At 38.3% G+C, this 12,265-nt stretch overlaps 1 protein-coding gene across 1 annotated transcript in view; it reads right to left on the bottom strand.

Annotated features, from left to right (window-relative positions):
- LOC107684993 (acetyl-CoA carboxylase 2-like) overlaps nucleotides 1-12,265 on the bottom strand; it is a gene marked incomplete at its 3' end in the record, with an annotated part of 30,625 nt that overhangs the window by 15,824 nt on the left and 2,536 nt on the right. Inside the window, exons 4-23 of the mRNA XM_016481401.1 lie at nucleotides 7,089-7,221; nucleotides 6,866-7,004; nucleotides 6,611-6,720; nucleotides 6,453-6,534; nucleotides 6,266-6,364; nucleotides 6,071-6,180; nucleotides 5,524-5,634; nucleotides 5,221-5,430; nucleotides 4,546-4,716; nucleotides 4,243-4,404; nucleotides 3,334-3,497; nucleotides 3,067-3,217; nucleotides 2,834-2,937; nucleotides 2,646-2,727; nucleotides 2,412-2,557; nucleotides 2,165-2,315; nucleotides 1,874-2,008; nucleotides 904-1,050; nucleotides 637-825; nucleotides 325-425 (exon numbers count right to left, since the gene is read on the bottom strand). Of these exons, the coding sequence (XP_016336887.1) occupies nucleotides 325-425; nucleotides 637-825; nucleotides 904-1,050; nucleotides 1,874-2,008; nucleotides 2,165-2,315; nucleotides 2,412-2,557; nucleotides 2,646-2,727; nucleotides 2,834-2,937; nucleotides 3,067-3,217; nucleotides 3,334-3,497; nucleotides 4,243-4,404; nucleotides 4,546-4,716; nucleotides 5,221-5,430; nucleotides 5,524-5,634; nucleotides 6,071-6,180; nucleotides 6,266-6,364; nucleotides 6,453-6,534; nucleotides 6,611-6,720; nucleotides 6,866-7,004; nucleotides 7,089-7,221 (2,697 nt within the window). The remainder of the gene's footprint in view (nucleotides 1-324; nucleotides 426-636; nucleotides 826-903; nucleotides 1,051-1,873; nucleotides 2,009-2,164; nucleotides 2,316-2,411; nucleotides 2,558-2,645; nucleotides 2,728-2,833; nucleotides 2,938-3,066; nucleotides 3,218-3,333; nucleotides 3,498-4,242; nucleotides 4,405-4,545; nucleotides 4,717-5,220; nucleotides 5,431-5,523; nucleotides 5,635-6,070; nucleotides 6,181-6,265; nucleotides 6,365-6,452; nucleotides 6,535-6,610; nucleotides 6,721-6,865; nucleotides 7,005-7,088; nucleotides 7,222-12,265) is intronic.

Genomic DNA, 12,265 nt, shown 5'->3' with positions numbered 1-12,265 from the left:
CCAATCACAACACACACTGGCCCAGCTAACCAATCACAGCACATTTCTTATTTCAGAAGGCGGGCCTTCATTTGATACAGGAACTATTCGAGCCGTTCATGCCAGACTGGGGAAGAGAGGTGTTGTAATAATGTAAACTATGTGAAAAATAATGTGTTTTTCGAAGAACCTACTATGAGAGCCTGTTCTAGTACACCCCCAAAACAAAATTAAGACTTTGTAAAAGAGCATAATAGGACCCCTTTAACAGAGAAGTCTTTGGGTATCAGCTGAGGTAAAATCTATTATGTTATCAGCCTGAGCGAGTCATCAGGCAATTCTCACCTTTGTACCAGTTGCACAATGCTTTGAGTGTTCATGAAAAAAACCTCTCGGTCAGCTTTCCTCTGAAGGGTAGCAGCATGGCTGTCAAGTATGTTTGCTATCTGGAAGTGTTGATTGAAAACTGATTAAAACGGTTTATGCCCCCACAACTTAAATTATGCACAGTATCTTTGCAAAGAGAATCTGTCAAGTAATATAAATTGGTATCAACTAAATTTGCTTATTTGAAGTTACACTTGACACTATGTAATATGGTCTAGAGATATGAGCACAATCTATGTTCCAGATAAGTATATTAATTTCATCACTCACCCTTTGGCTGGGGAACTGACAGAGCACAGAGGTAATGTTACTGGCATACTGTGCCATGACCTTTCGAATTGCCTTCTCCACAGTAACTGGTATACGCCCTGCCACACTGGTCATGATCTCCTGTAGTTCAAGAAGAGGAAGAGACGGATCCCGAAGAGACTTCATCAGCATGTCGAGCCACTTCTTCAGCTGCAACGGTAAATCGATAGTTAACAGACCAAACTGCACACGTTTTCATGCTACTTTGAGTCTGATCAGTGTTCTGACTTTTTGACTGAAGTATGGCTCCAGTAGACAGTATCCATCCATAATTTTCACCAGGTTCTCCAGAACACTGTGGAACACTTGGTGAAGCCTCTCCCCTACAACAGGTAAAGGCTCCTGGGATGGTAACGGCTCTGTATTCGGCTTTACCTGATGGAGTAGACTGAGAATTAATACTTCTCATCACAGATGGCAGTACGTCTATAAATGACACTGGTAAAAAGCCAAAACTGTGGCCCCAAAAATTATTTGAACACTAAAACATGCATGAATTACATTCAAGAATGCATGAATGCATTAGATATCAAACCAAATTATGCTACATCTTTTCACAGAACTGACTTCAATTTTCTTTTTTACTTTTAACAAGCTGATTTCAAGGTGATTTTTATCAAGTCAGTTCCTCACAGGAATAGTTCATCACATTAATTATGAACATGATACACTAACATCTGACAACCAGAAGGAATCAAAACACTCTTCATTGAGAACAGATTATCATATATATTATGTTGCTTGAAAAGTGTGCTTGGGCTATTTTTCTTTGCAATAATTGTCACTTAACAACTAATTGCCACTTCACAATAATTTTCTTATATACAGCAATCACATTCATACAGTACATTTTTAAGTGTAGTCAAACTGTCCCAATATATCTTTGGGCCAAACAGCTAAATGGGACTATGAAATTTTCAACATTTGCCCAACACTCTTAACACTAGCATTCTCTGTTCTATTTCGATCCTATCTACTTGTTTTATTTTTATTTATTATAAAAAAAACCTTGATACCTGCAAGTGCACAGCACTTACACATTATTATTCTTTTCTTGGTTTGATTGCTTCTATTGTCCTAATTTGTAAGTTGTTTTGGATAAAAACGTCTGCTAAATGACTAAATGTAAACAATACTAAACAGTAAGTGGATTTGATCATGTGCTTCATCTTGTGAGGAGAAATTATAGACGAATCACCGGATGAATACAGCTGGGGTCATCCAGGTCCATTCGGGCCACTACACACCCAGGCTCTAATACTGTTCCTGGTCTTTTTAAAAAGTGAATGCAACCTGAATGCTGGACATGCAGGGTCATCACCATCTTCATGACCTGTAAAAAGATGGCAAAAGCAAACAACCACTCTAATAAGCAATTTAAAACATCTCTGTCAGTGCCACATAAGGTCATATACAGTATATGAAAAAGTGCATTCTGTAAAGAGAAACTGCTACCTAGAAATTGTAAAATGCTCTGCTTCATCTTTACCTCAATTTCAGCATAAGGCTGGGTGGCCAGAACATGAGAACCATCAGCAATTACATATTGTAACAGCTTGCCAGCAGAGGGTGACCTGAGCACCGTAGGGTCTCGCTCTTTCTCAAACACACACGTTTTGTTGCCCACTGTGATGCGGTAGCTACACATCATATGACAAAAGACCAAATAAACATCAGCTGGTACATATGAAAGTACACTGTGGTATACAGCACAAAACCTCTTCTTCACTGTGCACCTGTCAATCTCCTCTTTCATGTAGGTTGTGTAGCTGCTGCCACCATAGGAAAGTAGTAGACCGCCATCACTGAGTCTATGGACATCAACTTCAATATCTGAATCATTCATTATGATAACATACGTGGTGGGAGACTGGCGAGCCACCTGTACCGCAGACACAAACACACACATTCACGTTTGTTAGTCATGAATCAAAAGATGATCAAAGGGATTCTAGTGTTTTTTATGTTACCTGTAGGCAGTATTTGACTCCATCATAGATTAGATCAACATTGACTGTGTTGACGAGACTAGCAGCAGGCAACACCTGACCCCTGAAACATCCAGAAATACATTCAAACACAGAATGCTGTAACATTATAGTGGTTTCTTTGGGTTTTCAATGCCTGAGATGCTGGAGTGCCCACGTAGTGGAAATACCTCTCCAGTGAATGCAGGAAGTCAGACATGCTCTCTCTAAAACTTGCATCAGCAACTTGTAGAGCACCGCATACCACACCTAACATGGTGTCTGGCCTCTCCACCTGAAAGAAACATACAATAAAACACGTCACTTTACTTTAAATGACTTCAAATTTATTTTGCATGAGAGGAGTTCCTAGAGAAACTCTGTCTTGATTTGGGACAGTTCTCTTCCCAGTTTTGGGTCTTACCTGCACTTTCTCTGCAATAAGGTGATCTAGCCAGCCAGTATCGATGTCATTGTTCCTAAAACTCTCCGTCTCTAGTAGCTTGATGAGATACTCCACTGTGGTCCTGAAATCTCCTCTGATTGACAGCTCCTTCATGGCTACCACCATGTTTCTGCAGGCCATAGGAACAAAGACTTTTTTTAAAGCCTTCAAGTCCAAAAGCCATTAGTGTCTTTAAAGCATTAAAGACTTCATTCAAGTATCTATTGCTAGTCTCCAGGAACTCACGAGATGGCCTCTTCTCGGTTCTCACCCCAGGAGAAACAATGTCCAAACTGAGAGTCTGCAAACTCGTGTAGGCCTCCGGTTGCTCCTACACTGAAGTAACCCCACACGTTTTTACTGCTGCGGAAGTTCAGCTCCTGAACTGTGCCTGAGCTTGGTTTAAAGCCCTTGCGAGGACAAAAATGTCAAATGAATCAGGCAATAAACTGCTAGAGTAGCCTTCAAAGACTACTGCATTAATACTAAGCTTTTAAAAATACATAACAGATACTGTAATTGACCAGGAGTAACAAAAATGATACTAGCTACTTAATTTAGACAAGCAATCTATTTGCATTATTAGAGAATTTTGGAAGATACTTGCATAAAAATAAGACTGAGCATACAAAAAACGAACGGTTTTGCAAGAAAGTCTCTTAAGCTCACCATGGATGCATTTATTTGGTCAAAAATAGCGTGAACAGTAATACTGTGAAATATTACAATTCAAAATAATTTTCCATTTTGAATGCAATTTATTCCTGTGATGGCTAAACTGATTTTTCCAGCAGCAGAAATTTAATATGCTGATTTTGCTTCTTAGAAAATATTTCTGTAACACTTTACTTATGTATAATGAATTAAAAAGGGTTAGTAGGGTATTATAATTATTCATAATGTGTGTTGTAATACATTATATCTTGTAAATAATTATAACTGAATTTAAAATGCATAGTGTAACAATGAATTTATAAGTATTATAATATATTTAATGTGGTTACAATTATTCATGAGATTGCACAATGCATTTTAAGGTGCATTACAAGGCATAAATAATGCATTACAACTACTTTTATAATGCATTATACATAAAGGCTTTACGTAAAGTGTTACCAGTTTTTCTTATTATTATCAATGTCGAAACCTGCTCACTTCATCTGGGTTCTCACTGGTGATGCGTGCAGCTATGACATGTCCCCGTGGACAGGGGATGCATTCTGGAGATTCAAAGTTAATAGGTGTGTCTCCCCATGGAGCTTCACCAAATAGGACACGGATATCCTTAATTCTGTAAAGAGGGATCCCCATCGCTATCTACAGAGAGAAGGTACCAGGAGTTTGCGATCAGCATTTGAGAATTAACAACAATAACAAAATATGAAATGAAATTAGGGAAATAAGAGTCGGTCCTGTTACTTTGCAGTGAGAATCTCAAAACTTCACTATGCAACTTACCTGTAGCTGTGCAGCAGGAAGGTTAACGTCCGCAATCATCTCAGTGCAGGGGTGTTCCACCTGTAGCCGTGGATTCAGCTCCAGGAAGTAGAAACTTCCATCCTCCGTGAACAGATACTCCACTGTACCAGCACTTACATAGCCCACCATTTTAGCCAGACGCACTGCATACTGACACACAGAGCAGAACATAAATTGTGCAAGCCAATATCAACACCATTGTGGAACAGTTCCCAAAAGCAAAGGCTGAAAAAAAATTTAAATGCACAAAAACATCATGAACTTTCATTAAAAACTCTTCAACACGAACCTGATCTAAATAGAGCACCTTGGTGTGCATCGCTCCGTGTTGTGCATGTCAAATAAAATCAACCATAATAAATAAATGTCATTTTTTTGTATCAGAATGTATATCTGAATGTTATCTGCAAGTATATGTCTGTGCACAAATTTGAAGGCTGTCCTTGGATCATTGATGAAATTATGCAACTGCGCATTACTTTACAGAGAACCTACAATCTAGTAGCTACATTCTGCCTTAAGAACAAATGGTGCAACCAAATAAAATACAGAGTTAGTTGCAAACCAGCTGTGTGAACTTTACAACCCAATTTAAGAGCTTATGAATGGCCAAAAGCAACATGGCCAGAAAATATTCATAGATTTGTGCCTCACCCTCTCCATTTGCTCAAAAGTGGTGGTGGAGACAATGGTAGCAGGAGCTTCTTCTATGATCTTTTGGTGGCGGCGCTGGATGGAACAGTCTCTGCCGAACAGAGAGATAGCGTTACCGTACTGGTCAGCCAGGATCTGCACCTCCAGGTGGCGCGCATGCTCGGCTAGCTGCATGATGAAAATAGGGGAACCTGGCACCTCAGCCTGCACCTGTATTGAAGAACAAACACACCGTGACGCTGTGTAATGAAACCGAACCTAGAACTACACAAAATAATGAAGTTACATCAAAGCACCATGTACCTGTCTGAAAAAGCTTGGAAAGTCTTCGGAACTGTCCACTTTTCTGATGCCTTTCCCTCCACCTCCCTCTGATGCTTTGATTACCACAGGGTAGCCAATCTTTTCTGCACTCTAACCACAAGAAAACACAAAATTAGCAGCAAACGAAATCAAAACTGTAAAGGCCCGTTCACACCAAGAACGATAACTATAAAGATAACGATATTAGCGTCCACACCAGCGAACGGTATCGTCTGTTTATTCTAAGCACACGTGCGTCTGCAGCTTTAAATTCTCAAGCTCGTTACAGCAGGATGGATTCTGATTGGCTGTCAATATTTTTATCGTTCATCAGCTGGAAAAAATCATTCTGAAAGTGATTCCAACGATATCGTTTCTCTGTGCCTTTATCGTTATAGATGTGGTGTGGACTCTGCTATTCTTTCATATTGAGAACGATTTTTAGAACTATATCTTTATCGTTATCTTTATAGTTATCATCCTTGGTGTGAATGGGCCTTAACACCGATGTCTGAATTCCACAACTGATTCTGTAGTGAAAGCTCACCGCTAGACCCTCGTCCACATCTTTAACACAGCCCTGCACATAAAGTTCAGGTGGAACACTGATCACACGGCCATGCCTTTGTTCTTCTTCTGCCCATTCAACCCTTAGAGCTGAAAAAAAAGACAAAGAAAGAGGGATGAAGACATCACAATGAGAGCTCTAGCAACAGCTCATGTCGTGAATGGGATCTCTCACCAATTCCACTCCAGGGCAGGGTGGGGATTTCTGCGCTCTGAGCAACGATGGAAGATGCCACCTTGTCTCCTAATGCCCACATGGCTTTACTGGATGGTCCTGAAAAAGACAACCACATCAACAGCCTTTGTCCTCAACTAGCAAGGCTAAGCTGTCTAAACAGGTCTTAGATAATGAGATGAAATACCTAGAAAAGATATCCCTGATTTATGAAGAAGCTCTGGTAGTTTGGGGTTCTCAGAAGCATGACCCCATCCAGCCCAAACCGCCTTATAAGACAACAAGACCATCATTAATAATGATGGAAAATACACATCTTTGAGACAGATATTGGACGGACTGTACCTGCACTGGAATCCTTTTGGCTATATCCACAATCATCTCAACATTGGCATAGTTGTTGTTATTTGGGCCACCGGGGACTGGCACATAGTGATCAGCCATTTTAATGTATTCTGGAGAAAGAAAGTGTGAAATTTAGATTAAAACTGAAAATGAATGCCTAGAACCAAAAAAAATAAATGTAATTAAATAACAAACTATGCATATACAAATAAAGTTGCGTTTCAGGTTGAACAGTAATTTTTATTTTCTGTTAACCTGCATTGGCTTTCAAGTCTTCAGGTGTGACCATCACCACAAAGCGAATGATTCTCTCATTACGGAACATTTCATAGGACCAGCGTCGAATTGAACGCATGCATTTAACTGCAGCAATGCCATTATTAGCAATCAGCACCTAAGATGAGAGAGATATATTAAACTCTTTTTTTACAGCTGAAAATGAAGTAAAACAACATACACATAAAGGCATGACTCAAACCTTGTCTATAATGCGGTTTCCTCCAAAGCGAGTGACAAACTCAGCTGGGGAGGCAACAGTGAAATCTCTGTGCACGTCCATCTTCCTGTGTTCTTTGCCCTTTTTCAGCAGGTGGGGGCCTGACATGCTAGGCCTACAGGCAAAAAACATCATTTTAATTATTTAAACATGCACAATACATTTCAAAAAGGAAGCTGCGTAGGGCTTCGATAACAAATAATGTAAAGTCTACATGAATGGGAATGTAACGTGGAAACTGCTGTAACAGAAAAGTTTTACGTAAGCCTTCATGAGAAACATCAATAAAGCAGCATTTTAGCCAATATAAGCACATTAAATGTTACAAAAACAAACATACGAGGTAAGAATCCATCAAATCAGCATGACTTCTTGAAGTCAACTTGATCCGTCCGTGTGAAACATGTTTCCTCTACTGATCTGGCCTCTGTACTCTCCACCTCTGTCAAAGTGTGCTATAATATAAATGCTCACAGAAGCAAATCAGCCAATCACAGCTTACTGCGTTATCATATATGCAAGAGACAGTACTGACTTACCCTTAACTTGCCCCTGAACTGTAGAACGAGTTTACACTTTAAGTTGCAGACTCGTGTCTTTATGCAAATGTGAATGTAATGCAATTACCCTTGTTTAAGACAAACAAGGGACATGCAGCTTACAACACTGTCAACTATTTGCCAAGGTGACAGCTTAAACTTGTGGATCACCTGCAGGATCACACTTCATTTTCTGCAGTCATCAGTGGAAACAACACTCTGAGATGCTGACTACTATCTTTTAAATGTGTCACTTGAAAAAACATCACCCATTACTCAAGGCAAAGCATGTTACTTTTGTAACACTGACTCGCACCATTCTATTCTATTAACACAATATCAATATTAATATTAACAATGTCTATTGGACAATATCATGATGACTAATAAATATTAACATTATTATTTTGTCTAAATAAATGAAAAATAAAACACTAAAATCATTTCAATTATTTTAAATCGTTTGAAATTTAGACATCAGAACATAAGTATACAATAAAAATGGATATTAATTTGCTGAAAAGATAACATTTAACAGTGTTATTAAATTACTGCTGTTTTTAAGTTTAATTTTAAGAGAGTGTTAAATGATGGCAAAAGTAATCTAAATAATATAGCTGCAAGCAGCGATACGGGGCTGTAGTGCAGTGCAGAGCAGGAGGATCAAAAACAGCAGAAATTGAATGAACATGAAAATAAGCTGGTTCAGACGTATAGCTGAGAACGAACTCAGAATGAACAGAAGTTCAGATAAAAATGAACACAGCATGGATAAAAACATTTCTAATCCAGGAGCAATAAAGATTTGCACATTGCGGATCTGGATAATAATAAAAGTAATCAAAACAGCACAACATAACACAATTTTATAAAGCTGCACCACGCGAGACTCGAACCCACAACATGTAAGGATCAGGTTCAGTGTCTTAGCAGAGTGCCCCACTCAGCTGACACACATTCAACAGGCTGCAGAGGAGAAGTTTAGGTGTGAGAATGAGCTCACAAAAGCATGACTTAGCATGTTAGACATTAGCATGCTAAGCTAACTTAATACTAAGTTAATATTATATTACAACTGTAATAATTACTTTTATTACAGTTAACCTGATCGCTGAAGAGCCACATTAGAAAGAATGGCAACTGGTTAGCATGCTAACCAATTAGCATGCTAAGCTAACTAGCATAAATCAACAAGCACAGGCACGGTCTACTTTGGAGAGGTATTTCTCGGGAACGGTAGTGCATATCAAAAATCTGTTCAGTCATTTCTGTGCGGCTTGGTCCAAAGATCATATGATCAGATTTTGGACAAAATTGGGCAAAATTTGTAGAAGTAGCAGCGAAAAAACTGTTTTTCATTTACTTCAATATGGCTGACAGGCACATTCATGGAAAATGACAAATGAGACATCGTCAGAATAGGCATAAACCAGGGAATGAAATTATATTAAAACTACATCATTTGGATAATGCTCTCAAAAGTTATGTGTTTTTGAAAAAAATCGTTATATCTCTGGAACACTAGGTGGCGCTGTTTTAAAACTTCTCAGGTACCTCCGGGACATGTCATTGATGATCCCTATTCATTTTTGTACAGATATGTCAAATGGTTTAAAAGATATAGCAATTTATGACAAATTTCAAAATGGCGGACACATGGTTCAGCTGATCCGGGCAAAACTGATATCCACAGATTTAGCATGACCCAAGAAATCCACAGACACCAATATCATGATTCTGACTAACTGTTCAAAAGTAATGAGCCAAAATAGCAATTTTTCATATCTCACGATCCATAGGTGGCGCTGTTCCCAACTTTGGCATGGACCCTCATACCATGCTGTTGATGAAGTGTATCAAGTTTCATTTTTGACTGATCAAAGTTTGGCCAAGATACAGCCTCTGAACCAATTTCGGGTCGACCTTGGTTAAGTTCACAGCATCATACGTTTTTTTTGACCGGTAGGTCAATTTTGTACTTTTCAAAATAGCCGCTACTGTAATGGGTGTAGACTTAATGTAAGATATTCAATGTGATCAGAATGAGGAGAGTAATCAGGTGTACTATGTTTAATTTTTCTAGAATTAGGGGTTCAAGAGTTTTTACCATTTCAATGCTGAATTTCTGAACTGGTAGTGGCACTACAGAGTTGGTCCTAGAGACCCCAAAGTTGGTCAGATCACTATTCATGGCCATCACTACAAGTGTGCCAAATTTCATCATTTTCCTATGTTCCATTCACAGGACTGCCATAGACTCCCATTGGACGAGAAGAAGAAGAAGAATCCGTACAGATACAATAGGGGCTACAGCCGCTTCGGGGCTAGGCCCCTAATAAAAATAGGGGATTTGGGCATGAACAAATACATTTTTCAATACATATACTGAATTAAAATAAAATAAATAAATAAATAAATAAAATAAACAAAAATGTTACCTATGTAATGTGTACCCCTAGCAGCATACAATCTTTTGCAATCTAATGCACTCCAAAACATATTTTCTTGAAAACTGCATGCTTAGTAAAAAATACCTATTTTTTGGAATTGTCTCATTTTGTGCAGAGAAAAAAAAAAAGATTTTATTATGCTTGTCTGAAAATCCTTTTAACGATTATGCTACGTTCTGAGACTTCATGTCTGTTTTCAATTATCCAGCGTCTTAACTGCCCACAAACAATGAGCAGCTGCATTTGCTTTTTCCGTTATCTGAAAACTGCATGTAGCATCAGGGAACCTTACAAACATTGCCATTATCCAGATCTCATTTGTTCTCTTACACATGTATTTGAACTCAGAGAGACACAGGCTAACATTATCAGGTTAAATTACGCAACACTTCATGCACAGTTTGAACAGTCTGCATTGTGCTGTGCATTTCAGCGAAACCCTGCAAAGTTCTTCATTCCAAAACTCTATTCCAACACTACTGTGCAATTAAGATAAACTCACAAGCTGCTGTGTTATGCTACACTGCTAAAAACAACTACAGAAACCAAACCCCTTTTTTTACTTCCAGTGTACTACTCTTGTCAAGAACATACTGTACGCTTCTAGAGGACAGAATGAACAAGGTGCATGTTTGGTCTGGTACCAACCTCTTGAGGCACTGAAACCAGTTGAGTTCTTGCCCTTCTTTGTCCATGGCGAAGTATCAGATGAAAATGCAGAAGAAAAACAACATCTAACACATTTTATGTTCCCTCCCTTTTCCTCTTTGCTCCCTCTCATGTCCCCTCCCCCATGTCAGTGAGGACCTCACTTCACCACCACATGTTTAAGAAAAACATGCTAAGAGCCTGGTAAGGATGTTCATTGCTTTTGGTTTCTCTACAGACAAATAAATGCAATTCCTTGCAAAATGCCTGTTAAACTACAAGTTTCGGAAGGTTTATTACCTATAATCTGTGCAAATATTTTTTGCAAATAAATTGCAAATCTAGCCATGTTGAAAGCATGCTAGAGAAAAGAGTTTTCATTTGTTGATTGCAGTTTGCCAAAGTGCTAAACATACAGTAAGTAACAGGTGATTGTTCACTACAACCAAAGACAGATCTGTCTCAACAAATGTCACCACAAGAAAAGATCTGTGTAGACAAATGTCACCAAAAGAATGACCTTACCTTTTGGCCTGTAAACCTTCACTTCCGTTATGGGAAAAACAAAATGCGTGTGTCCTGCTCTGTATTATCAACCTCTGTCCATTGGATCTGAGGGAGTCCACCCAAGTAGGTGACTTGTTGAAGAGGACAACAACGTTCCACAGATTACACACAAAGAGCCAGAGACCACATCAAAACATCTTGTCCCAACACACACCTAAATATATGTCTCTGGAAACAATCTGGGAGAATGTTTTTTTATGCTGAAACGCAATGAGAATGTCTCTGAAAGTCAACATCAGGAGCATTGCTTCCATTAATAGTACAGAAATGTGCGGCATGTCACTTTAACAGGTGACAAGCATGAGCAAGTCATGTGATCACTGAGAATGACCATATGGCTGTATTTATGGCCCATAACTCTGTCCTGTTTGACATTGGACACTTTCATGTGGTGCACAGCGTCCTCTACCGGTATTAGTAGCAAATCTCAAGACTAGACAGTGAAGTTAAATATTACATCAGCCATACTGAGGTACAGGAAGGAAAATCTGAACTAGTCTATTTGCATTACTTCACATTGCATTCAAGAACTGATGTAGCTCATATCTGAGTTCATGTCAAATATTTTTTTTTAATTTTTTTTTAAGAAACTTAAAGATTTAAGGTTAACATGTACTGCAAGTGGTTGCCATTTATTTTAATTTTTGCACTTTTGCTTTCTTAGTTTATTTAAATAATTATGCATTGTGACAAATATTCCGTAAAATGATTCCATATAACTATCAATTAATATTATAATGTAAATACATTTAGACGCAAACACATTTCAATTCAGTTAATTTTGGTATGTTATTGTAACATTGCTCATGAAAACTAGGTATGATAAAATCAGGTTTAACTTTACAGTAATTTCAATAGATTTCAAGAAACTATCCTTTCCTTTACAAAAAAAAAAATTCTCCCTTTTTCTTTCATGCACAGCTTTAAAACTTTAATGTCATGTCAACAGCACATT

This window comes from Sinocyclocheilus anshuiensis, unplaced genomic scaffold, assembly GCF_001515605.1.
Source record: "Sinocyclocheilus anshuiensis isolate Anshui unplaced genomic scaffold, SAMN03320099.WGS_v1.1 scaffold605, whole genome shotgun sequence".
Lineage (NCBI taxonomy): Eukaryota > Metazoa > Chordata > Actinopteri > Cypriniformes > Cyprinidae > Sinocyclocheilus > Sinocyclocheilus anshuiensis.
Note: the sequence above shows the minus strand (reverse complement) of the source record. Positions and strands in the feature narration are given on the sequence as shown.